This window comes from Ochotona curzoniae, unplaced genomic scaffold, assembly GCF_017591425.1.
Source record: "Ochotona curzoniae isolate NIBS_2020 unplaced genomic scaffold, NIBS_Ocur_1.0 contig_2599, whole genome shotgun sequence".
Lineage (NCBI taxonomy): Eukaryota > Metazoa > Chordata > Mammalia > Lagomorpha > Ochotonidae > Ochotona > Ochotona curzoniae.
The window spans coordinates 11,214,945-11,241,797 of NW_024465520.1; the positions used below are offsets into that span (position 1 = coordinate 11,214,945).

At 43.1% G+C, this 26,853-nt stretch overlaps 1 protein-coding gene across 1 annotated transcript; it reads left to right on the forward strand.

The window, feature by feature from the left end:
* The first annotated feature begins 405 nt into the window (after nt 1-405).
* Nucleotides 406-26,276, forward strand: LOC121152751 (vomeronasal type-2 receptor 1-like). The gene is made up of 6 exons (XM_040974933.1): nt 406-1,515; nt 5,264-5,555; nt 7,306-8,178; nt 15,344-15,571; nt 23,656-23,779; nt 25,156-26,276. The coding sequence occupies exons 1-6, from the start codon at nt 1,274-1,276 to the stop codon at nt 26,136-26,138; spliced, it is 2,742 nt and encodes a 913-aa protein (XP_040830867.1). The 5' UTR covers nt 406-1,273; the 3' UTR covers nt 26,139-26,276.
* Nucleotides 26,277-26,853: the final 577 nt, after the last annotated feature.

Consider the following 26,853-nt stretch of genomic DNA (forward strand, 5'->3'; position numbering starts at 1 on the left):
ATTTCTTCCTTTCTGTGAAATCTGCCTTTCAAATAAGAATAAATTTTGAGATTGGCACAGTGGTTCAACAGGCTGGTCCTTTGCCTCCTAGCATGGCGTTTCGTATGGATGCCAGTTTCTGTCCCGACTGCTCCATTTCCCTTTCAGCTCCTGCCTGAGGCCTGGGAAAATGGTAGAAGACGGCCCAAAGCCTTGAGACTTTGCACCCATGGGGGAGCCCAGAAGAAGTTCCTGGTTTTGGATCGACCTAGCTCTGGCCGTTGTGGCCATTTGGGGAGTGAACCAATGGATGGAAGACCTTTCTCTCTGTCTCTCCTCTCTGTAAAACTGACTTTCCAGTGAAAGTGGATGAATCTTTGAAAAAAAATTTTAAAATGAACCTTTACAAATAAGCTTCTTTTTAAATTCTACTTTTCCATAAAATTTTTGTAATAACCTAGGATGTGCTCTGAAAACTCAAATTTATACTCCCAGACGAGATTCTGAGAGTGGAGAAGGAGAAAGGCAGAGGGTTAGAGCTCCAAAACATTTGGGCCACTGCTTTCCTAGGCCATTCTCAGGGTGATGGGTCAGATGTGGAGCAGATGCGATATGAACTGGTGCCCATATAGGATGCTGCCATCGTGGGTGGTGGCTTTATCAGGTATTCCACAGCAGCAGCCCCACAACATTTTTCTAAGGAGCTTATTATATCTTCCTTGTGACAGTGTTGAGACCAAGATACAGAAATTAAGTAACTTTCTTACAACCCACTAAAAAAGTAGCAGAAGACAGACTCAAAGTGGTATCTTCTATCGCAAATACCTTGATATTCCACTCAACTGTTTGATACTATAAGGAAAGAGGTTGGTCTGATGTAAGCGTTTCTGTACTTTGAGATGAAATAGAATACCCTTCCTCCTTTCTGACGCTGGGTCACTCCTACAAGTGTGGCTTAAGTGAGGATGAATGAGTCAGACGTGATAAACAAGAAAGGAACAACTTATCTGACATGAAATGATTCTGCTAAACTCAGAATCCACTGTGGCGTCATACATTATTGCTAAGCACACAAGACATTTTTATAAGGCTCCCTTCCTAAGTTACTCAGTTCCAGATCTATAAATTCCAAATATGTGTGAATCTGTGTGATTGATAGAGTGACGACAATTATATAACAAGCAGTGACAAGTTGAGTCCACTGGGATGAGGCACACGCTTTTCAGGCTGAGGCTCCATCAAGGTGCCTCATTGAAATAACACTGGTTGTTTTCCCAGAACTCAGTTTGCTAAAATGCTCAGCAGGAAGAAATGTTTGTTTCTTGCATTTCTTGGATTTTTGTGGGCTGGACTGGGCGCCGAAGTCAAAGAAGAAGAAGAAGAACCAACTTGTAGGTTGCTGGGCAAATTTGATTTGAATGGGTATGTAGATGCCAAAAACCATTCCATCATTATTGGAGGACTATTCCCGATTCACTCCAGGACCATCCCACCAAATGAGTCTATTTTGGAGCCAGTATCAGCAAAATGTGAAGGGTAAGTCTGTCTTGCAGGCTTCTTTCTGTATCCTCAGCATGGCTGGGTGAGGGGGAATGGGTCTGAGGGACAGAGCCTGATATACAATATCTGACTGACGTTATCTGGCTCAAGATAGGCATTTCCTGTTTTGAGGGCCTCAGTTTCTCCAGGGTCAACATTCTAGGATTGCTTACAAATGAGAAAAGTTTGTTGTCCAGTGGTTTCTTTGCTTCTGTATCTGTATCTGAGACAAAGCTGGCAGACTTCGTTACTATGGAACATTGCTCTTGAGACAGAGATCACCTCAGAACTTGCTGGAAATGTGGACTCCTGGGCTGCCTTCAGACCTGAGTTAGAATCTGCATGTGACAAGATTGCCTGGTGATTGTTGGCCACAGCAAGGTTTGAGACGCACTGAAGCAGGATTAGGTGCATTAAGAAAGCACTACTGTAGCCTTATTATTAGCGGATATAAGCTGAACTCACTTCAAGTGAAAATACAACATGTGGGAACGGTGATTTGAGCTCTAAAGTTCGCGGCAAGATTCCCTCAGCTGCGGGAAATCTTCTGCCCCTCTTCCTCTCAACTTTACGTTGCTACGTCAGGAAATATTTGCTAGTAATCCATTGCCAGAAGAGAGAAAGTGTGGGTTTCAACACACACACACACACACACACACACACACACACACACACAGAGCAAATTAAAAGAGAAGCAATTCTTCACCATTCTTCTGTAATAGCACACCTTTTTCCACTTTTTAATACTCTTTCTTAGTCCTTTATACCAGTGCAGCCATATGTGTGTGCATGTGTTGTGGGTAAATGTGACAATAGCATGGTCACAAACTTCTGATAACATTTTTTTTATTAATCAATAATACCCATTTCTTTTGATCATATTTCATGATTCACATTTGAGACAACACTAGAGGGCTGGATTAATCTTGACACTGTTGGAGAAAGCATTTCATCACTCCTTCTTTGTCTCTGATTTGCATCTTCTAATTGTTTTCCATAATTACGGAGAAGCAAATGATGAGACATGTGAAGCCCTTTTGTGGAGTCAGTCCATCATTTATGACAGGTACTTTCAAGCCTCAATGACATAAAATAAAAGCGTTTGACATGATATAGGGAACTAACATTTCATAAAGTAAATAATTTCATTTGTTCTCTCTTGATTGGATCTTTTGAGGGCTATTTTCCTAGCAAGCTCAGAGGTGGCATATATATGCATATATAAATTTACACACACATTTTAATATAAATCTACTCTTGATTAAGAATAACAGGGCATAGTTGCTTGAAACAGAGTTGATAAGTGACTACAGTTTATTTTAAACATAATCAGAGATTTTTGCCTCATCAGCACCGTGAGGATTTGAGTGCTGTGGCTTGCGTATGTGTTGACATTTATGCACACAAAAGAAAGGAGAGTGCTTTTCTAAAGATGATTGAGGGATGAGGTGCACATATGGAACAGAGTGGTTTCAGGGGTTGAGGAAACAGGCCAACCATCACCTTTCTTAGCTGTGTCTTTTCATCTCCTCTCTGAAAGCAGGGGAAGTCAATTTCAAGGGGAACAGGAAGAGTCAGCAACCAAGGTGCATAGTTAAGTTGCTTTTCAGTCTTACAAATTCTATGGTTCATTTGCGAATGAAGGGATGGGAAGAAGATGGTTACCCATCAACACACAAAAGAATGAATTATGTTTCACATGATCCTACTTGCTATGCAGTAAAAGAAATGTGCGAAAGGTGGACAATGAGAGCAGAGGAAAATTTCCAGAGAATGTTGGGAGAGCACCTGTGGGAGCGAACTACAGAGTGGAAGGTCAGGAGCATTAGAAGACAGTATTGGCATTTGGAATGAAGAATGGAGGGATGAGTGTTGAGGTTTGAGAAGAGAAAGATAAGAAAGCATTGGATTGAAACAATGTCAGCGTTTATCTTCTCCAGAAGTTTGGAAGGAGTTGCTTTATTTATTCTTATGTTTTGATAAACCACATGGAAAAAATTTTTAAGTAAAAACAAAATGAGAAAGGGCTGGTGCTGTGGCACTCCTGATTAAGCTACTGCCTGGACCTCCTTTGTGTCACTGGAATGTGGATCCTAATCTTTTTCCAGGAGTGTTATGTTGGAAAGGCCAGATGTTTTCCTTCTGTTCTCATAGTACAATCATCACAGAAGATTTCTGAAATCCCCAAAGTACAGGGACTTCTAACCTCTAGTAAGCAGGTAATCAGTTCAGCAAAGTATGCCAGCTGGGCGTCCTGTAATCCAGTTTAGTTCTGACACAGGATTGGTGCACTATCAGATCTGCACAGCATCCTACGTGGAGATGAGTTGAGGTTGTGGATATTACACTTCAATACAGCTCCCTATTAATATGGCTGGAAAAACATCCACAGATGGCCCAAGTGCTTGGGTTCCTCCATGCACATGAGAGACCCAGATGGTCTTCCAGTCTTCAGGCTTCAGTGCACGCCCAACCCGACTGCTGTGCCCTAACACTTAGGGAGTGAGCCAGCAGAAGGAAAAGCCCTCTGTAATTGCATTTCAAATAAAAACAAACAAACAAACAAACATATCCAAATAAATGCAATGAGAAATCAAAGACTCCTAAAGTGTTCCACTGATTGGGGTTGGGGAGGTCTGGGTGAGGCTGCAGCACTCAACCTGCAGAGGCTCTCAGGGGACAGATGAGGTTGGCAGTGAGGCCAGAGCATCTACTGGCTCCTGTGATAGAAAGGGTCTGTTCTCCAGGGCTTATCTCAGTTGTCCATCGGCCAACTCTGATGTCTTCAAAAATTTGTGTGAAAATAAGCAGCAGCCTTTGCTTATCTATCTATCCCTCTATCTATCTATCTATCTATCTATCTCTCTATCTATCTATCTATCTTTGTGGTTGGGAGGCAGGGGCCTCTGAACATTAAGAAAAACAAATTTTAAGCAATCCTCAAAATCAAGATCTGACACACTTTTTCTGGGATGAAGCTCTTGCGAAGAAGACGCATCTTTCTTCAGTGCTAAATCTAACTCCTAGGGACAGAAATCATCCAATTTAATATTGAGAATAGCAGGTGGAAGATGGAAAGTCCTGAGGAAACAAAGATACTGAGAAGTTCAATGGCTGGTCTAAGACCTTGTGGAAAGACGGAGATGGGGGTCCTTTTCAGGCCCTCCATATCTGACAAATGCTTTGTTTTCTCTTTCTGTGTGTAAAAGCTATTGTCCAAACTGACAAATTTTTCTTGGAGAAAAAAGTTCTAGAGTCAAAGTCCTAAAATTACCGACCAAATCATGGCAGAAAATGATGTTTAGAGTCAATATACATGAAGTTCATGTATTGCTTTTTTGGACTCTTATCCAAAGTATCTTTATATTGTTATAATTAATGTTCAGAAGAAACTAAGAAGAGGGAAAGGAGAGCCATATGGCCCCTGGGACTTCTAGTAGTTGGAGAAAAATAACGTTGAGGGATTGTTGAGTGACCAGTTTGGAGGAGAGAACCGTGAGCATCAGGATACTTTTGTAAAAACAGACAATCGGCAGTTTGAAAAAATTTATAGTATATGAAAAATACTGAGGGCAAGTTTCTTCCTATCCCATATGAATCAATAATGAATGTGACTCACACTTAAGTTTTTAAAATTTGCAATGATGTTAAAAAAATGAATAGGCACAGGCAAGCTGTTACTATCAGCCCCAAGAAAAAGACCCACCACGTGGCTAGTGCCTTACAAAAGCTATTTCCTTTTCAGGTTTAACTTCCGGGGATTCCGCTGGATGAAAACGATGATACACACCCTCAAGGAGATTAATGAAAGGAAGGACATTTTGCCCAATACCACTCTGGGGTATCAGATCTTTGATACATGTTTCACTGTCTCCAAAACAATGGAATCAGCACTGGTATTACTAACAGGGCAAGAAGAAAACAAACCCAACTTCAGAAACAGCACAGGAGCCAATCTGGCAGGAATTATTGGGTCAGGAGGATCGTCCTTATCAATCGCTGCTTCGAGAATTCTAGGTTTGTTTTATTTTGCTCAGGTAAATATTCTCAGGTACTGCCGAATATTGTGCTGGGTGCCAACTTACAAGGAAACACACGGAGTGTTTGTGTAAGCAGTAGCAAATAGCAAGGAACTCAGGTGAGGCTGGGTTAAGCTGCAGGAATGAATGATGCCATCACCTCTGATTAGGTGCGGCCAGGTCTCAGTCAGTGTGTGGCAGGGTCCTGCTTCAGTTTTTGGCTTGAGGCTGTGATCCAGTGACTTGTATGTTGACTTTTGACGATATGCACATCACAGGAGCCTGGTGGTTGACTGGGAGATGCTAGAGGGTTTGTACTTTTTGCTGTCACTGTTAACATTTATTCTTCATGACCCATGTTGTTTGTTCACCAACACATGGAATGAGGCTGAGAACTTCACAGGATGGCTGAGGTCTAGGGTTGCTAACTTTCCAGGTTATTTAAATTTGGAGACAGTGACACATTTCAACATAAGAGAGATGATATTAAAAAGAATAGGCTAATAAGATAACATACATGGAGCTTTGCAGTTCTTTCTAAGGATGGGCCACCAAAGTGTTGACAGGACTTAAGGTTGTGAATGATGTTCAGGTTTATGTATATGATCAAGCTTCTTTATGTCATGGGAGAATTTGAAATAATTATAAAAAGTAGTGCTTATACAATATGTTTTATAATGCTACATATGCAAACGTAGGAAGGGTTGGGAGACACAGTGGCCAGCTTCAGGGGGTGCTTCACGCAGCTCAGCCTGCTGGTGCTGGACATGTCTCTCACCAAAATACTGCCTGAGGTCTGGGCACGCACTAGAAACCTCTAGACCGTTTTATTGTTCCATTCATGGTAATTGATTTGTAAGAGATAGCATCTGTGTGATAGACACTTTCCCATTTATTATCATTTGTTAAGGAGAAGTCTTCATATGTATGTTTCCCCCATGGAGAGATGAAGGGTAGGCGGAGTTGAGTAACTTCTCAGAGATCTTAACACTGATAAATTACAAAGCTGTAATTGGGAATCTTGAGTCTCTATGGCTGAAACTGCCCATGATTCTGTCCTGCCCATGGCTTCAGAGATGTTGCTTCTTTTCTGCTTCTGAAAAAGAATGGCAACTTTAGCCAGTATGGTAAGAATAGGATAAATGGTGGAGAAAAAAAAGAAAGTAGGAGCATTCTGGCATACTGTTGAGGGAGTTGCCAGTCACAGAGATGTGGAATCAGACCATGGAAACTTTTCCAGGAAGTGATATGCTAATAACAGGAGATGAATATGGGATGGGATAAGTAAGAGTGAGACATGTGTTTTAACTGTAGTGTCAGGTTGAGTTTAAACTGCATGCCAGCACAGATAAGAGAGCTAGGCATTCATAGTCATCTGACACATAAGTTCTCACTGATGGGAAATGCACACAAAGACCATCAACCTAATTTAAAAAAATGTTCCTTTACATTTACCCATGGAAATGTCAATAAAACAGAGGCATCTGATAACTTTGCTGAACATGATTTATATTTGAGACTGAAGTGGTCTTTATCAAACTCAGAATCTGTGTATTTGGAAATCCCAGGAGAGAGAAATAAGAAAAGAGGAGAGAGAGAGTGATGATGGATAAAGCAGATAAGGAGAGGAATATTACATCTATGGAGGAATGTGAGAGTAAATGGAGAACTGCTAAGTTTCCTCACTCTCCAACAGGGATATTCTGGAATTGTGTAATGTAAGATTTGCTATGCATTCTAATAATTACACGAATGTTTTCAATTGTAGGTAGGCTATGCCTCTACCAGCTCAATCCTTAGTGACAAATACCAGTTTCCATCTTACGTTCGCACGGCTCCCAGTGATAATTTCCAGTCGGTGGCCATGGTGAAACTTATCCAACACTTTGGCTGGGTCTGGATAGGCACTATAGCAGCTGATGATGATTATGGCAAATATGGAGTGAAGATTTTTAAGGAAAATATGGGGACTGCCAACCTGTGCATTGCATTCTCTGAAATCCTTCCCAAAGTCTATTCCCACGAGAAAATGCAAAAAGTCGTTGATGCCGTAAGGGGTTCCACTGCCAAAGTCATTGTTCTTTATACATCCGATATTGACCTCCATCCTTTTGTGCTGGAAATGGTTTACCATAACATAACTGACAGAACATGGATAGCAAGCGAAGCATGGATCACCTCAGCTTTCATTGCAAAGCCTGAATATTTCCCATATTTTGGTGGGAGTATTGGATTCGCAATACCAAGAAGTGATATACCAGGATTAAAGGAATTTCTCTATGATGTGCATCCCAGCAGGGATCCAGATGACGTCCTGACCATTGAATTCTGGCAAACTGCCTTTAACTGTACTTGGCCCAATAGCAGTGTCCCTTACAATGTGGACCACAGAGTGAATATGACTGGTCAAGATGACAGATTGCATGCCATGTCAGATAAACTGTGCACTGGAGAGGAGAAGTTAGAGGAGCTTAAGAATACCTACCTGGATGTGTCTCAGCTGAGAATTACAAACAATGTCAGACAAGCTGTGTATGCTATGGCTTATGCTTTGCATTTTCTAAGCTTGTGTGAAGAGGGACAGGGGCCATTTATTCCAGGGCATTACTGTGCAAATATTTCTGATTTTCAGCCTTGGCAGGTAAGTTGTTGCTTGTTTTACCCTATAATAGAGGTTGAGAGTGCTAAGAATTCATGCTATTGTAACTATCTATTTGCCTTTGTACTTAATACACACAATTTTGTCACGTGTGTGGCTTAAATGGGTATTTTAGTTTCTCTTTTGTTAAAAGAGTTGTTATAAAATTTGTTGTGAATGATACAACTACCCCCTCCCCAATTCCACTAAGAACAAAAAAGCAAACAAAACTCCCAAACAAAAAAATCTATTTTTTATTAAGTTAATTTTTTTCTTCACATAGATGATGTTTCAAGAAAAGCATTCCAGGACTGAAAGATTGACCTGGAGACCCTGGTTTCTCCTTGCCATTTACCACCCCCCCCCGCCCCCCCGCAATGTAGGGGCTTCACCTCATAGTGTGGGATGGCCCTTAGGACCATCGATGTCGCGTCCACACTCTAGCCAGCAGGAAGGACACATTTTCACGTGTACATGTAAACTGTCATTTGAGGATCATTTTAGGAAGTTACTAACCATTCTTATGTTCCATTGGCCAGAATTTAGGTTCCATCAAACATCAGGGGAACTGGAAGGCCCAGTCCGTTGGAAGATCTAGCATGCTTCTGTCCTTCCATGTCCCGCTTTACCTATAAAGGAGGAAGCAGGAGTGCCCTGTTGCTTTTTATTTCCTCATAGACTGCACATTGAGTTTGTTTTTGTGTCTCCTTTGTCTCCAATATGTAGATTTTTGTCCCCGGTTTTTTCATGAACTTGGTACTTCTGATAAGTACTAGTCAGTTATGTTTTGAACATCTTTCTTGTTTGTCACGTAATAGACTGAGGTTATATCTTGTTTTGAAGAATTACCCGGGAGGATGTGTTGTCTTATTTATGCCTCCTGTCTGGATGTATGCAATATGATTATCTGTCATTGTTGCTAATCAAAGTGATGAAATAAACCACACCACATAATCAAAGTGACCAAATGAACCACACAACACCCAGGTGAATGAATCTAAACATTACATACAGGTAGAATTAAGGACAATTGTGCCAGGGTGGTCGCTCGGTAGAAACCTTTGAAAATTTCCTTGCTTTGCTTTTCTGAAGATGAGAAAAAAATGTTTTTCCTCAGTGATGTTGGCAAAAAAATCATCTCTTCTGCATCCTGTTGTATATCCCATTCAGATAGCCAAGAACAAATAAAAGAGGAAGAGGGAGAGATAAGGGGCAGAGACCTGCAGTGGTCCTACTTGGGAAAGGTGGTTGTAATGATTGTGACTTTGATGTTCTCAGTCAAATGTTTAGGTACATTATCTTCATCCCTTTGACTGAAATGGAGCTGTAATACACTCTTTTTCTAGATCAGGAAATCCGTGCTTACTTTGTGTATATCTTACTCATGGTGACGGCATTTAGCCAAGCCGAAGTGGGATTCCCAAGTATCAGATACCTTCATCAGGCTCTTCTCATTAAGTTGTGGATCTTTCTGCTTCGTGGAGGGTTAGCAACCACTGCGGACCTGTGGTTAGGAAATGGAAGCTTGCAGTAGGGTACTGACCCCGACCAGGGGCAGATCCCTGCACAGAGTGACTCACTTTATGGGAATCACTCAGCAAAAATTGAGGCAAGGGTAAGGGAGGTGTTATTTCATCAAAGAATCTAGGTTCTTGTCTGTAAGTCATTCTGAAGATATAGAGCCAGTTTCATTCATTGTTGACACCCTTGGTCATGGCCTCTTCTGTTCATCCTTATCCCTCGAGCATGAATGGAACTTCAGGATGCAGTGGCGATGAATTCCCCAGTACTGCTAATTCCTTGATTTACATTCCCTTTGCCTCAAGTATTTTGTCAGACAAATTCCCACTAATCACTTTCAATCCAGCCCATTTGGTTACTTTCTGTGGTAACTCTTTCCAGTTTTCCTAAGGTAATTAACATCTCTTATTCATTCCCTGTTACCAAGCACCTGTTACAGTACCTTTTTGTCTAGGTTCTGTTGGACTTAGTTTTGTAAGGTAAGGGAATAGAACTACTGATCTTGCTGTCTCTTGTGAATGATGCACTGGAGCCTATCGGTGAAAAAACCCCTAGAAGGAAAGTAAAAATTGTTATGGAAACTAACCCCCCCAGTGAGCACACAGTGACTTGTAACAAAGAAAGTAACATTTACTTGTGCCAAAATGGTGTCAGCTGGGGTCAGTCCCACAAGGCTGAGTGCCTTTTGTCATAAGCTTTTAATAGGGCACGCGAACAAGCACGGAGATACTGAAGTGAAGGTTCAGCTGTTAGCCTTGAGCTGTCAAAACATTATGACACAGTTCCCGGCATTTTCTATCTGTTGACTTTTTATCTTAGTCTGGTGGTAAGAAACCTTGTTCCTCTTGACTCACAGCAAGCTCATCTGCTATGTCCTCTATGAAAGGGTGAGCCTGTTTTTCTGTGAGTCACACATGCAAGGCTGCTTCTCTCCTTCAAAATATTCTATCTTTTCTTTTCATGCAGATATTAGCAAATATTTGACCTCATTATGCTTTTTTTTTTATTTTTTTTTAAAGATTTATTTTTATTATTTTTTCATTGGAAAGGCGGATATACAGAGAGAGGAGAGAGAGAGAGAGGAAGATCTTCCGTCCGATGATTCACTCCCCAAGTGAGCGCAACGGGCCGATACTATGCCGATCCGAAGCCAGGAGCCTCTTCCGGGTCTCCCACATGCATGCAGGTTCCCAAAGCCTTGGGTAGTCCTCCACTGCTTTCCCAGGCCACAAGCAGGGAGCTGGAAGGGAAGCGGGGCTGCCGGGATTAGAACCGGCGCCCATATGGGATCCCGGGGTTGCAAGGCGAGGACTTAACCACTTGCGCCACCGCGCCGGGCCCGACCTCATTATGCTTTGTTTTATTATTATCATTTTTAATTTTGATGATGATTACAGGGTTAATCAGGGTGAGAAGGATCGAGGGTTAGGAAAAAGTGGGTGAAATCATTGTATCCAAATTCTTTATTTTTTCTCGTCCCTGGAGGAAGAGGAGAAATAAAGGGGGAAGCCACATCCGGCCTCCCTAACGTTCCAGTACCCAGGGATGGGGAATCACCCCTCATTATCATCCCAGGGTCCTGTTGTTTTACATGTTCTGACGGTTCTGACCAAGTGGTTTGGAAAGTTCTGAAATGCTGTCAGTTTTGCCAATCCAAGGGTGAGGCAACCCTCCCAATGTCTATTGGCTAAGATAGTGAACCTCAAGTTTCCATTTACCCAGATTGTTTGCTGGGGGCAGTTATCTGTTTTTTTTTATTATTATTATATAATTTATTTTTTAAATTATTGGTTACATTGTATTATGAGATACAGTTCCATAGGTACTGGGATTCCCCCCACCCCTCCCCCCATGGTGGACTCCTCCATCCTGTTTTGAGTCCTCAGTTCAAGATCAGTTGAGACACCTTCACCGCAAGCATATACCAAGTATAGAATCCAGCATCTTATTATCCAGATAAGTTCATCCGCTTCTTGGGGAGACCTTCCCTGGTCTGAAGGTAGGGCCAAGAGAGCAAGATCCCGATCAATTAAAAGCCCCAGCAGCAACAATATATATCGTTATGGAGTTAATTGACATAGTATTGAGCAAACAATATGTTAAAATTATATGTAAGTTCTTAACAACCTCCTGCGACTATTTCAATGACATTTTAACAATTGAGGTGCAGAACAGGTTTGGGGGCATGTTGCAGAGAAATCTCTCATACCTTGGTGAGGAGTACTTGTTCTTTGTGTTCTACCTAGCAGGGTATGTGTGAGTCCTTGATGACCTATCTTTCTTTATTGTTCTCTGCTTATCTATTCCAATTTGTGTGTGTATGTGAGTGTGTGTGTGTGTGTGTGTGTGTGTGTGTGTGTGTGTGTGTGTGTGTGTGTGTGTGTGTTGGGGGTAAGGGGGTTCTGGAGCAACCTTCTTGGTCATTATAGAGGGTGGAGGCCCAGAGCTGGAATTAAGTAAGGACTGGAGAAGGCTCCTCTCCCTTGTCCTGAAGGAAATTTATTGTTCTTCTGATTCTGATGGCCGATCGTGGTACCTGGCTGTTGTTCTGATGACATTGGATCCTGTGTGGAAGGACTCGGGCTTCTTTCATCTCGTGTAGTTTGTCCAAAGAGGGGGGATGTCTGTCCTCTGGGTTCTCGGCCTCCGAAGGCATTCCAGTTCCCCGTATTCTCTTTGGCAGTTGTGATTTCGTCCTTGGTGCCCGTTCTGATAGACCTTGGTGGGAGTCTGGGAGTCCTTATGAGTGGGATACAAGCCTCCTCCTGTCCTGCTGCTCCACTCTGGGGTTCTCCCCTATTCTGTGCATATGACCCCCTGATGATAGCTTATTAGGGTCACTCCTGATTCCCCCTGTATGTCATTGTAGTTTTAACTATTGTCTAATGCTGTTCTGAATCTATCGTCTATAAGATACCTGTCCAGTTCCTGTAGGTTACACTACACGGCTTCCTCACTTTTTCAAAGGACATGAGAGATTTCTCTGTGCTCCCACCCAGTTATTGTGTATCACAAGGAATTGGGAGTGTATTGGCTATTACAATCATTCAAAATACATGGGATGAGACCGTATTAGTTGCAGGTTCATCTGAGGAAGATTTATTGTCAGTGGAAATCTTTAGGCTTGTTTCGTGTCCCCAAAAACACTGCAGATTCAGCATGGAGCTGTCTGAGCAGCATTCAGAGAACCAAATTCCCAGGGCTCCCTGGCCAGGGGGCCAGCAGGCAAAGCCTGGCGCCAACTGGCGCAGTGGTCGCCCGGAATGGCTCCCCAAGTGGGCGTGGGAGCCGCCTGGTGCTTACCGAGTTAGAGGTGGCCTGGCCAGAGCCCCTATCCTCCTCATGGCGCTGAGGGACCAAACCTGCAGCTCCAAGCTCCGCCCCCGGCCATGTCCGTGGCTCAAGCCACGTGAGGCAGTTATCTGATTTGCTCTGTTCTTCCTCTGCAATAGTAGCAAATGGGCTGCCATATTCGCCATGAGCATCAGAGTCTATGTCCACCATTCCACCTTTTTCACTCCCAGGCAGGTCCAAAGACCAGTGCCCCACTGGATCCCCCACCATCGGGGCTCATAAACCCGGCACACACCTAGCATGTGGGACCCAGGACCCGGGTCAGGCGACCTAAGCCCCACTGAATCCCCCACTCCTAGGGTTCACAAACTTGTAACCCACCTCACAGGGATGCCCAGGACCCAAGCCAGATGACCAGAGCCCTGTGAGATCCACCATCCCTGGGGTTCATAAACCTGGCTCCCACTGACCCAAGGCCAGCATGGCATGCCTTATCTCAGCATCTACATCACTGGCTGGCATTGTGGCCTGACCTGCTCCCTCCTGCACCCTGTCCTGGTTCTCAGATCTGCCAGTGGATGTTATGAACTGGCCCATCCTGGCCCACTCCCAGACCTGACCCACATGTGTACTGGCAGATACTGCAAGCTGACATGGTCTGGGCTGCTCCTTGCCTTGATTCTTGCGCTCACTTGCAGTGACTGTGTCCCTATGAAGAAGTTTCCCGAGCTCCTCTGTTGGGTCTCCTCCAAGTGGTAGATCTTGCGCACTCCAGTGGATCCTTGGCCCAGATTGGCTTTGTCCACCTCTTGTCCTGGCAGTAACAGTGGCCTTGTTCAACCGGCCCACACCCATTCTGGTTCTTACTGTTGAGTGTTACACTCCATCCACACCTGGTCTGTACCTAGACATAGCTTCACACGGCTTAATAGGATAAAAAACATAGCCCAGCTTGTTTTACACCCACCATGGTGCTTACTAGTACCAGTGTGTGCTGGAATATTGCCTAGTTTGTCACTCCCCAGACCCAGAGCACACCCGCACCGAGGGAGGCTATAGCCATGTCCAGCCCAGCCTGCTGCCCTCAGTCCGGCTCTTGTGCTCACCAGTGGTAATCCCAACCCAGAAGGGGCAGCCCCTCAGCTCCCCAGCCAGGCCTGTTCCCATCCACAGTTCTTGGGCATGCCAATGGAGAGTTCAGTTCCACAGGTATGAGCCCACATATCCCCAGTAGATTCTGCCACAAGACCTGATTGTCTCATGTGCTAGTTATTATCATGGTCCATCTTAACTAAGCTCTTCCCGTGATCTGACTCTCACTGATGGTAACCGTGACCTTGCTCCGTCTGGTAGGTTCCCGCCTTAACTTCAGTGTGTGCCAGTGAGTAGTGTTCAGTGATGGTCAATGCTAACTGTTGTCATAGCTCAGGTCTCCCACGTGTGCTGGTGCTTCAGACTGACTGTTAAAGGTCTTCTCGTCCTCCTCCCCCCCTACCCCAACCCCTCAGAATCAGCACTCTTGCTTACCTGAAAGTACAGTGGCCTTGTCCATTGATGTCCCTCAGTATTCATTCCTCTCCTGGACATGAACCCTGAGGTCCCCACTCAGCCTCACTTTTGCTATAACCTATACCTCATGTAATCTTGTACATTCAAGTCCCTAGGACATGTGGCCACTGGTAGGCCCAAGAGGAAGTGAGTTCAAAGTGATTCCTGGCAGGCCCAATCTGGAGCCACCTCTGTGGCTGCCAGCTGGGTGGAAGCAAGAGGACCCCAAGTAGGGCCCCCAAAGCCACTTGCTGCTCCTGCAGAGCAAGTGGGATCAAGATGACTCCTTGCAGGCTCAACCCTCACTAGGCTTTAGTAGAAACCAGTATTACCTACTAGGAATCTACAAGCCATGTGCATACGTAGTATTACCTGCTAACAATATAGAAGCCATGTGCAAACATAAAAATTATCCAATGGGTAAATTAAAAAATAAAAATGAATGATGAAATTAATTTTCATATACAAGATAACATTTTCATGTATGATCACAATGGTAATAATATAATCACATTAATTATTAATTATTAATTAATTAGTTCACATTTCTGGACTAAGTTTTGTAATCCTGTGTGTATTTTATGTTTACAATGTGTTTCAATTTGGCCAGTCACCTTTGAAGTTTTGTAATTGCCATAAGGCTGGTGCTTGTTAGACAAGACATATATCAAAATATAGAGGAAGATAAAAAATCCCATCTCCTGAATTACATATTACTTTAGAATTATTTTCTTCCTACAACTGTGCTCTAAAGAGAATTGAAATTTCACATGTTGCTTCTGTCTGCCACTGCTTTGCTTTCTAGCTCATGTTTTATTTGAAGACACTCGTATTCACAACCCATGATGGAAGGAAAATAGATTTTGACGCAAATGGCGATGTGATGGGATACTATGATATTCTAAATTGGCAACTAGATGATAATGGAGACGTTGCCTTTGTGAAGGTTGGACAACATGTCTTTACAAAGACTAAGTATGAATTCATCATCAGCAATAATTCAGCAATATTTTGGAATACTGAATCATCAAAGGTTAGTTACCCTGATAACTTTTATATTTTGTGTGTTTGTAGACAACGACTTTCCCATATTATTTTAGAACTTATTGAGTATAAACACCTAGAATTTGCTATTCCAAGTCAATTGTCCTAAGGGTGACTTCACAAAAAAATGAAACTTTAATTTTATTTTGGTATAAAAATTTTCAAAATTTTTGCATATTTCTTCATAGTGCATATTTTCCAAAGTTTAAAATATTTCTTAAGCAGCACATATATTTTTTATACATAATTTTAGAACTCTCAATTTTGGAGCTTTTATTTGCTTATAGCTATTTATTTAATTATTTCATTTGTTATATGATTTTTACATAGTTGATTAGGGTGTGAAAGGTCAAGAGCTAGAGGAAAGTGGATAAGAACATTGTTTCCACATTCTGTTTTTTTCCTTCCTGTTTCTAGGGGAAGCGGGCAGATAGGGGAGAAGCCTCATCCAGCCTCCCAACCATCTCAGGGTCCCCGATGTGGGGCATGCTCTGAAGGTCCTGCTCTAGTGGGTTTGATAGTTCAACAGTTCTGAATTGCTGCTGATCTCACAAGTCCAAGCATGACAAAATCTCCCCTGAATTCCACCTTAGAGTCTCCATTTGCCCAGATATTCACTGCCAATGCTTGTCTGGGGTAGTTACCAATTTGTTCTGTCCTCTGTTATGGTACCAGGTGTCCTCTGCAGGTCCTCATATCCCATCTTATCCTCCATGTGTATCTGGATATTCTGTCTACTACTCCGCCTAAGCCATTGAAGAGGCTCAGCTCTGACATGTGCACTCCACGGTCAGACCATGGAACCTGTAATTCCCTCCATCGCTGGAATTCTGAGTCCAGCGATTCAGTTGGGGGAATCCCCAAAGTAACCTCGTTTGAGATGATCCTGGTTCTTGTGTGTGCTTATCAGTACAGGGTCTGGCACAGTCTGTAACCCCAATCAGTTTAAGTGCACATTAGTGGTTGTAATTGCTGGATCAGTTCTGTCTCCAGCCCTGCCTTATATGCAAACTGATGGGTGTTGGAGCCCAGTCCAATCCTTCCCACCACACACTCAGCCTTCACACAAACCAGTGGGAGCTGCAGCCTAATCAGAGTGACCTTCAATAACCCCCACCAGGCCAACCCCTTGCCCTGGTTCCTGTGCTTGCCAGTGTGTACAGCTGGTCCACTCTGTCCCACATCCCATTCAGCTCTCATAGATGTCAATGGGCATTGAAGCCCAACCCCACTATCCATGCTGGCAAGTGTCACCATCTCTCTAGCCATGCCTGCCCCTAGTCCTGATTCTCATGCTAACCAGTCAGAGTGGCAGCCTAACAGGGAGGTACCCACTGTTTCCCTGGTGGGCCCGCTGCCAGATCTTGCACTCTCCAGGTAGTTCTGCAGTTTAACTTGACAGAGTTTGCCCCTCATGTTAGCATCTTCCAGCTGATGCTGCAGCAAAGCCCAACCCACCCACACCCACTCTGGCTTATTCATGCACGAGTAGAAATAGTCAACCCAGTCTGGCTTTCCCCGATCCAGCTCACATGCAGGCCAACAGCTGTTGTAGCTTTGCCTAGCATGGTCTGCTCCCGATTCCAGCTCGCACGCTCACCAGTGCAAACAGTAATCCAGCAGTGAATCTCCCTTCAGCCCTCCTACCAGGTTCACTTACTCTCCACTGGGTCTCAGGTGTGTTGGTTGCGCACTGCAGCAACTATTTGCTCACCATTTGCCAGTGGGTGCTGTAGCCTCACCTGGCTCTGTGCCACCCCCAGTTCTAGATCATGCTGGTGGGAATGAAAGCCTAGCCCAGCCAAGGCAGCCCCTAGGCCCAGCCCTAATGTGGACTAGCTGGGTTGTGGCTTGACCTGACATGACCCACATACCATTCTTGCTCTCAGATTTGCCAGCAGGTGATATGAAGTGGCCTAGTCTGGCTCACCCTCAGACCTGAGCCAAATGTGTGCCAATGGGTATCATTATCTGGCCTGGTCTCAGCTACTCCCTGTGTTGGTTCTTGTGCTCACCTGCAGGGACTGTGTCCCAATAGAGGAGTTGCTAAGCTCCTCTATCAGAATCTCTCCCAATGCCAGATCTCTTGCACACTGGTGGGTCCATGGGCCAGGCATACTTAGTCAACCTCCTGTCCTGGCAGGAACAGTGGCCTTTCCTGACCAGCCTTTACCATTTCTGGTTCTTGCTGTTGGATGTTACAGCCCAGCCACGGCTGGTTCCTAGCCAGACGCAGCTCACACATGGCTCATCAGGGACAGAGACCTAGCCCAGGCCATTTCTGATTAAAAATTATATTTTTCATGTCTAAGTGCTTCATATATATATATATTTAATTATTTTGAAATGTCACATTACAGTGATACCCATCTGTACAATGGTGTATGTGTGTTTTTTGGCTGTAATATTTTGATTTTCATTTTGTTTTCTTTATACTGAAGATTATACAGAAGCACATTTGAATTTTGCTCAATTTTTAAAAAGCTTTATCTATTTTTAGTTGAAAAGCAGATTTACAGAGAGAAGCAGATGTAAAGTGAGTTCTTCCATCTGCTGGTTCACTCTCCAAAAGCAACAACAGCCAGCTGGGGTAGTCTGAAGCCAGGAGCCAGGAGCTCTTACAGGTCTCCCATGAGATACAGGGTCCTGAGGTCTTGAGCCATCTTGGCCACACACATGGATCTGGATCAGGAAGTAGAGCAGTTGGAACACCAGCAACAGCCCATATGGGCTGTAGGCTCTACAGGTGGAGGACTAGCCGATGAGCCACTGAGTTGGCCCCAATTTTGCTTATTACTTATGGACAAGAAGGTGGGCTTGGGGTGTCTTAGCAATTTCTCATTTCAGAAACACCTCTTCAGTACAGAAATGCAGTTTCTACAAAGGTGAGGTAAGGAAGGGCTTAATGTGGTTTTGATTTTATGATTCATGCTTGTTTCTGTAAGATCCTTAATTTTTCTCTCTCACTTTTTAAAACTACATCTCAGAAAGGTATTTTGTTGTGGGTGAGGTAATATTAGCCTTTTTTTTTTTTGGCTGCAGTTCTTGTGACATATGAAGTGACAAAATTTACTTAAACTGTGAGAAAATGAACATAGACACACATGAAGATGGGTTTCCCCACACAAAGAAGTGCCTGCTGTGAGTGGGCAGTGCCCAGAAGATTTCCCTGAAAGGAGGTGGGGTGCTGCTGTGCTGAGTCAGACCTATGGGAGCTGTTTAAAAGGATTTGTTTCTTTATTTGAAAGAGTGACGCATACACACACAGAGAGATGGAGAGTCTTCTACCTGTTGATTCATTCCCCAAATGGCCACAACAACCTGGTCTTGACCAGGCTAAAGTCAGGAACCAGGAATCCCCATTCTCATTTCCCTCGTGGGTAGCAAAGCCGCAGGTCTTGGCCACCTTTTCTGGCATTTCCAAGTACATTTGCTGGGAACTGGATTGAAAGTAGAGTAGCTGGGACTCAAATCAACACTCTGGTGTGGGCTGCAGGTTGGGATTTAGTCTGCTATATAGCAACCTGGCCTCCCTGTGAGATCTTCCTGTAAGACACTTGCTCTTGGCTTTCCGTGGGTAGCAGCAAATGTGTACAGAACTGCACGCACTCAGCCATGCTTCCACACATGCACACCTGCACACTGGTTTCTCCCTTTTGCGGCCCATCTAATGAGATAAGTGGGGCTTGAGGTGCCGCCTAAGAGCTCTCAGCACACTGCTTTCCATAAAAAGGGATATATTGTTGCTTGCATTTGTGAGGTTCCTAGAATATTTGTTCTACAAAAAATGACAGAAAATAGTAAAAAATGTGGTAGTATGTTAATACTCCAATAATGTCTCTTTATAATAACTCAAAGAAAAAAATTTTAATTGCAAAACATTTTTAAAATTTACTTATGCCAGGGTTTCCCTCAGGTGCAGATAACAACAGGATCACCTCAAGGGAAATGAAATATTCATGGCAAAGGCTCGCTCTCGTTTTACAAATAACCCATGTCTGCTTTGGTGTCCTATAATGGTTTGCTTTTCATCATTTCTATTTCATATCTCTAAGAAGCTTTTGATGTAGAAAGAATGTAAATTAAGATGAATAATAAAATTTTAGTGTATTTATTACCACCCCTAAGCTCTTAACCGGAAATGTCCTATGACCCCGAATTTAAAAAGGTTATTGTGTTACACTTGAAAATGGATTACACAATTGCAATTTATTGCTCTGAAAATTAAAGCAAAGGTTGAATTCCTTTAAAATAACATTTATAGCCACATTCTAGTGTTGTTTCTTACAGGAGTATAACATTCAGTTATGAATCATTATTAGGTTTTCTTTAAGGAAAATCCCCACAATGGCTGTAACCACGCTCATAGAGCAATGCCAACAGCTTCTAATTATGCTGCTTCTATTCAGGCTAGCTGTGGAACAGCTCTTCTGCTGTGCAGCTGACACCTCCAGTAAACATTGCATGATTCAAGATGAGGTTTTATCTAATACCGTAGATTTAAAATGGCTCATTTTAGATTAACTGAAAATTTTTAGTTAATGTCATCATCATCAGTGATAATTTTTCTTTTTAAAATTTCGTGTAATTATTCATTTGTTTTTAGAATCAATGTGCCTTTTAAAGGAACACATATAAAAATAATGCACAAGAGCCATGTGTGTTTCTTAATAGAAAATTCAGTAGAATGTTTCAAATACCAAACTTGATTTTAAGAAGGCATGATATGAAGTTTTACCCTAACTATTGGATCTAAAGACTATTCCTGTACTATTATATACTTTTAAAAAAAAGATTTATGGGCCCAGCGCGGTGGCGCAACTGGTTAAGGTCCTCGCCTTGCATGCCCGGGATCCCATATGGGCGCCGGTTCTATCTCGGCAGCCCCGCTTCCCTTCCAGCTCCCTGCCTGTGGCCTGGGAAAGCAGTCGAGGACGGCCCAAAGCTTTGGGACCCTGCACGCATGTGGGAGACCCGGAAGAGGCTCCTGATTTCGGATCGGCATCACTTGGGGAGTGAATCATCGGACTGAAGATCTTCCTCTCTGTCTCTCCTCTCTATATCCACCTTTCCAATAAAAAAATAATAAAAATAAATCTTTAAAAAAATAAAAAAAAAATTTATTTATTTTTATTTGAAAGTCAGATTTACAGGGAGAAAGATCTTCCATCCACTGGCTAACTCTCCAAGTGGCCGCAACGGCCGGAGCTGATTCAAAGCCGGGAGCTTCCTCTGGGTCTCCCACGTGGGTGTAGGGTCCCAAGGCTCTCTTCGACTACTTTCCCAGGCCATAAGCAGGCAGCTGGAAGGGAAGTACAGCATCTGGGATATGAAACGGTGCCCATATGGGATTCTGGGCATGCATGGAGAGTACTTCAGCCACTGGGCTGCCATGCCGGGCTGAGCTGTACTATTATGTTCGTATATCAAGAAGGCCACTGAAGACTTCTGAGGTGTGGAACTTAGAGGACAAATCTAGCAAGAGATAGTTTAACCAGGAGTATTCCGTATGTCAGCATAGTAGAAACAAAGTATTTGACAAAAGTTATTTATTTTATTTGAAAGACAGAGAAAGAGAGAGCAAAACAGACAGAGAAATCTTATATCTGATAGTTTGCTCTGCAAATGTCCACACTAGCTAGGTCTGCACCAAGCCAAAGCCAGTAGCTTGGCATTCAGTCTGGGTCTCTCATGTGGTGGCAGGGATTTGAGCAATGGAGTCATCACTTGTTGCCTGCCATGGTGTGCATTAGCAAGCTGAATCTGAAGTGGAATAGTAAGAACTCAAACTAAACACTCCAAATTGAGACTTGGTATTGCTAAGCATTGACTTAACTACTGACCCCAACTTCCACCCCATAGCAGTCTGTCTTATCTTATGTATTAAAATTGTGGCTATATTTGTATAATAAATTTTCTCCAAAGGCAGTTTGTTACAAACTTACAAAACACTGACTATGAATTCAACTCTGTTAATGTCTTGACAAAAGGAAGTGCTTACAATCTGATGACTGAATTGCAGAGGAACTATTTACTAACACAGCATTATGTATGCATGCAAACTGGGGATGTGCATCAGTGTGCCAATAACAAATTCTTGCATAGCAGAGCTAAGATTTCAGAGGGATGTATTAGGAAGCAAGCAAGACAAATACACAAATTGCATAGTGTACTGAAAGTGATATAATTGTTAGGTGGAAAAACAAAAACTGGGCACTGAGAGAGGGAGTGCTGGGGGGGTGTAGTGGTGTAATTTCACAAAGTGTGGTCAGAGAAGCCCTCGCTACAGTGCATGGGAACAAAAATTTCTAAGGAAGCATATGTAAGAATCATGTAGAGGATAACTGTAGGCAGAAGGAACAGCAGTTCTCAACCCTGATGTGCAAATGTGCTTGGCATTTTGGGGGGGGGGGGGAATAAAGAGATCAATGTAGTTGGAAAAAGGGCAAGATGGAATGTAGGAAAGGAGGTGAGAGAAGGTCACGCAGGGCACTGCTGTCTACTGAGTGACCTTGCCCTTTACTCTGAGTGTAGAAGTAAGGCATGAAGCACACTTGACAGAAGGCTGTCATGATACGACCTGAGGTTTGGAATATCATTGGGTTTGACATATGAGTAGACTGAGGATGTGGGGGCAGAGGGCAAGAGTAGAATCAGAGAAACCCTTACAGGACCATAAAACTCATTCAGAATAATCAAGGTTGCTGGGATCAGGAGAGAAGGGATAGAGCTGGTGAGAATAATTTTGATTCTGGATGTCTTCTAGGTCCATGGCAATGTATTTGCTGCTGGCTTGGACCTGACTGTGTCTTGATCCCTTAGAAGACTGTGTAAGGTGTGGTTTAAATCACAAGTCTGATGGTAGGTTAGAAGAAGATCCTGGGTGAAGGAGAGAGTACCTCCAGGCAGGCTACAACAGATCAGGTTGGTGATAGAAATGAAGCCATGGAAGGAGGAATAGTGTTCAGGAGATAGTTGAATTTGAGATGTTGAAGGAATCTCAAAGCAAGAATATGCTAGGAGACAAAAAAAAGTTAGGAATTGTGAGTATGGAATTTGATAAAGGTCCAGTAGGAAAGGTTAGCATTGAAGATTAAGATTTGGCAATTATTTTTTTAGAGATGCAAGGTGCAGGCTTACAGAATGAAAGCCTGCCTTTACCTCAGGAGAGGAAAGCAGGGCATCACGGACCAAGTCCAAGAAAATGCCCACCATGATGAGGCAGATAGAAGAAGTAGCATTAACAAAGTAAATCAAAGGCGTGTGTGGAACCGAAAAGCTTGCCTTTCAGAGAGGAGTTGATCAAGGATGTTCTCTCTTCTCCTCCCCTCTCCTTCCCTGCCTTCTCCTCCTCCACCATCCCCTCCTCTCCTCTATCCTTCCCTCTCCTCCCCTTTCCTTTCCATTCCATTTTCCTAAGAAAAAAAATGTGTTTAAGGTTATCAAGATGATTCTTAGAGTCACAGGTTATCCATAAGCAGGAATAGACGTGTCAGTGGTCCATGCTATGGAGCCTGGGCTGGATCTCCAAAGTTTGAAAGAGATAGTTTTGGGGCTTGTGTTGTGGGACAGTAGGTTAAGCTTCTACCTGCAACACCAACATCCCATATTTGACTGTTGGTTCGAGTCTTGACTGCTCTCCTTCTGACTTGACAACGTACTAACTCACCTGGGAAATAACCAAGCATTTGTGTTCTTGTCACCCAGGTCCAAGACCTGTATTTCTGTTAGCTGGCTTCAGCCTGGTCTAGCCCTAGCAGTTGCAGCCATCTGGGGAGTGGACCAGCACATAAAAGATCTCTTTCTCTTTGACTGCATTCCAAATGAATGAATGAATGAATATTTAAAAACAACACAAGAGCTAGTTTTACTTTTTTGGAACCAACCACAACATTGTCCTTTGGAAAAAGTCCTCTTTGTGTTGTCATTTCTTTGAATTTTATTTTTACCCAGATATCCTATGCTCTCAGCTACCCACCAAGTTTCCATGGAGATCTGTAGGGGAACTTCTTCAGTCCTGGGAGTAGCAGACACACAGTGGTTTCTTGTACTCATTGAATTTGTCTCTGCTAGGTTCCCCATTCCGTGTGTACTGAACTCTGTCCTCCTGGGACCCGGAAGGGGATTCGTCAAGGAGAACCCATCTGCTGCTTTGACTGCATTCCTTGTGCTGAAGGGCATGTGTCACGGACGGCAGGTAGAGACGGTTCATCTTCCCTGGATATAAAAATGCCATCTGGTTAAGCATGTGCTGACAAAGAGCAACCTTCTTTATAAATAGATCTCAAAAACTTCTGACAAAAAATCTAATCAAACCATTAGATTTTGTTTTGTATATATGGAACAGCAGAATATTGAATTTCAACTTTAAAGCTGCCACAGTTTAGGACAATTATGAATATACTGTGAAATTATTTGTTTCTGAAATTAAACATCAAGCATCTTCATAATAGAAAAAAAAGGGGACTTAAAAGTCAAGATTTTCCTGAATTTTTTCTAATTTCAAATTATAAGATCTGGAATTTCATTGCTAGGCCAACTGTCTTAACCTGGAAAGTGCCAGATTTGAAATTTCACAAGTAGTTCACCAGCCTAATATGTATTTCAAAGTTGCCATATTGGCATACTAACCACTCAGTTGAAGATTCCATTGGTGTCCTACACCCTAGGACAGTGGGACAGGCTGGGTTGAGGCTGTAAATAGGACAGATGAGATCTGCAAACCGTGCTTACACATTGTCCACGGTTGTGGCTGAACTATTGCTCTTCATGACCAGCATTGCACAGGGTAGGCCAAGGGAAAACACTGCCATTTAAACAAGCCCGGTCCCCAGTCTTGATCCTCTTGACTGCTTCATGGCAATAACTTTCATTTTATTGTATTTTTTCCTCTCACTTATGGATTTGTTTTTTTGTGTGTTTGTGGTGGCACATGTTTCCCTTTTCAAAAAGGTATTTGGGAGCCAGGCACAGTAGCCTATCTGCTAAAGTCCTCACCTTGAACATCACAAGATCCATTATGGGCATTGGTTCTAATCCCGGCAGCCCTGCTTCTCATTCAGCTTCCTGCTTGTGGCCTGGGAGCGCAGTGGAGGACAGCCCAAAGCTTTGGGACCCTGCACCTGCATGGGAGACCCTGATGAAGCTTCTGGCTCCTTGCTATGGATCTGCTGTGCTCCAGCCGTTGCAGTCATTTGGGGAGTGAATCAATGGATGGAAGATCTTCCTCTGTCTCTCCTTGTCTCTGAATATCTGCCTTTCCAATACAAATAAATAAGTCTTAAAAAAAAAGAGCAGAAAGATATGTTGCTGGAAAAGGTGCTGATAGAATCAATGAAATTGACAAGAAAAACTAAATTTCTGCAGGGGAACCTGAATCTCCCACTGGAGCAATACCTGTGCTTTCAGGCTATTTATTACTCTCTCTCTTTGGAGACCTTTTATGTATTCTGTATGAAAGGATTTTCAATGAGTCCTTGCTCTGTAGGTCCTTCCTTGACTGCTCTGGGCTGTTCATAATGGAGAGGAACAACTGATTTACTTACAGTCACTTCCCTGTTTTTTGTTTAATAGGCCAAAGGGAATGTGAACGGTGTGGTGAAGACTATTGGTCCAATGCACAGAAGAGTGAGTGTGTTCTCAAAGAGGTGGAGTTCCTTGCTTACGATGAGGCCCTGGGATTCACGCTGGTCATTCTCTCTGTCTTCGGGGCACTTGTGGCCTTGGCGGTCATGGTTGTGTATGTGATGTACAGGCACACTCCACTGGTGAAGGCCAATGGCCGGGACCTGAGCTTTCTCATTCAGGCTTCTCTTATCATCATAGTGTTGTCATCTATACTTTTTGTTGGAAAGCCATACAACTGGTCCTGCATGGCCCGGCAGGTCACTCTAGCACTGGGCTTTTCTCTTTGCCTAGCTTGCATTCTTGGGAAGACCATTTCATTATTTTTAGCCTATAGAATTTCCAAGTCCAAAACTCGGCTCATATCCATACGCCCCCTTTTTCGAAAAATCATTGTGCTGATCTCTGTCTTAGCTGAGGTTGGCATCTGCACAGCTTACTTGGTGTTGGAACCCCCAAGGGTATACAAGAACATGGAATCTCAAAATATAAAGATCATTCTGGAGTGCAATGAGGGCTCTGTAGAATTTTTGTGCTCGATGTTTGGGCTTGATGTCTTCCTGGCCTTGCTTTGCTTTCTGACGACCTTTGTGGCTCGCCAGCTGCCAGATAATTACTATGAAGGAAAATGCATCACCTTTGGGATGCTTGTGTTTTTTATTGTCTGGATATCTTTTGTCCCTGCTTATTTGAGCACCAAAGGCAAATTCAAAGTGGCTGTGGAAATATTTGCAATCTTGGCATCCAGCTATGGTTTGTTGGGTTGTATATTTGCTCCCAAGTGCTTCATTATTCTGCTGAGGCCAAAGAGGAACACGGACGACACTGTTGGTGGAAGGGTCCCCATCATAGACAGGAGTATACAGCTGACGTCAGCCTCTGTGAGCAGTGAGCTTAACAACACCACTGTGTCAACTGTTATGGATGACTGAGTTTGTAATTCACATCTGTCCTTCCAGGCTGCAATGGTGACATATCCAACATATTTTTTCAAGTTGTCCCTCCAGCAGCTGCCCGCTACTCTGGGGTCATCTTGATGATTGTATTCTGGTGGTGTAGTCTTAGCATATTTATGAATACTCATAGTATGCACATGAGTTACAATGTTGCCCACCATTGAAATTCTAAATTATTTAAACATTTTAAAATACTTTTGAACATAGAGAATGTGATAGGCACAAGCCAGAAAATTATAGGCCTAAGAGGAAAATTTTGACTTTAGAATAGGTTTTTGTCATATAAGCATCTGTTCTAGAAGTTTATACTCTAAGTCACCTGGTGGGGATGAGAAAATTTCATCATTCACCCTGTTGATGCTTTTTCTAAAATAGCTCTTCTTAGATTGAGGCAAGAATTGCAGTGAATACACTTTCCTTTGGAGCAGAGTATTTGGGGTAGAGTTTATGTATCACAGGACTCTGGACATATAGAGAATTCTGAAGGAATTGATAGATTTACTCCAGATTCTCCTAGAAGAAAGTAAATAATAAGGCATCTGAGTTTGCAGACACTCTTTTGCCTGAAAAGAACAACAAATAGAATTTAGATGCCAGCAAAGCAGTTATGAGGTGGATTATACAGCGAAGACATTGATGGAGAAAAGATTAATGTCTACCTAGAGCAGCAATTAGAGTGTAAGAGTTTTTA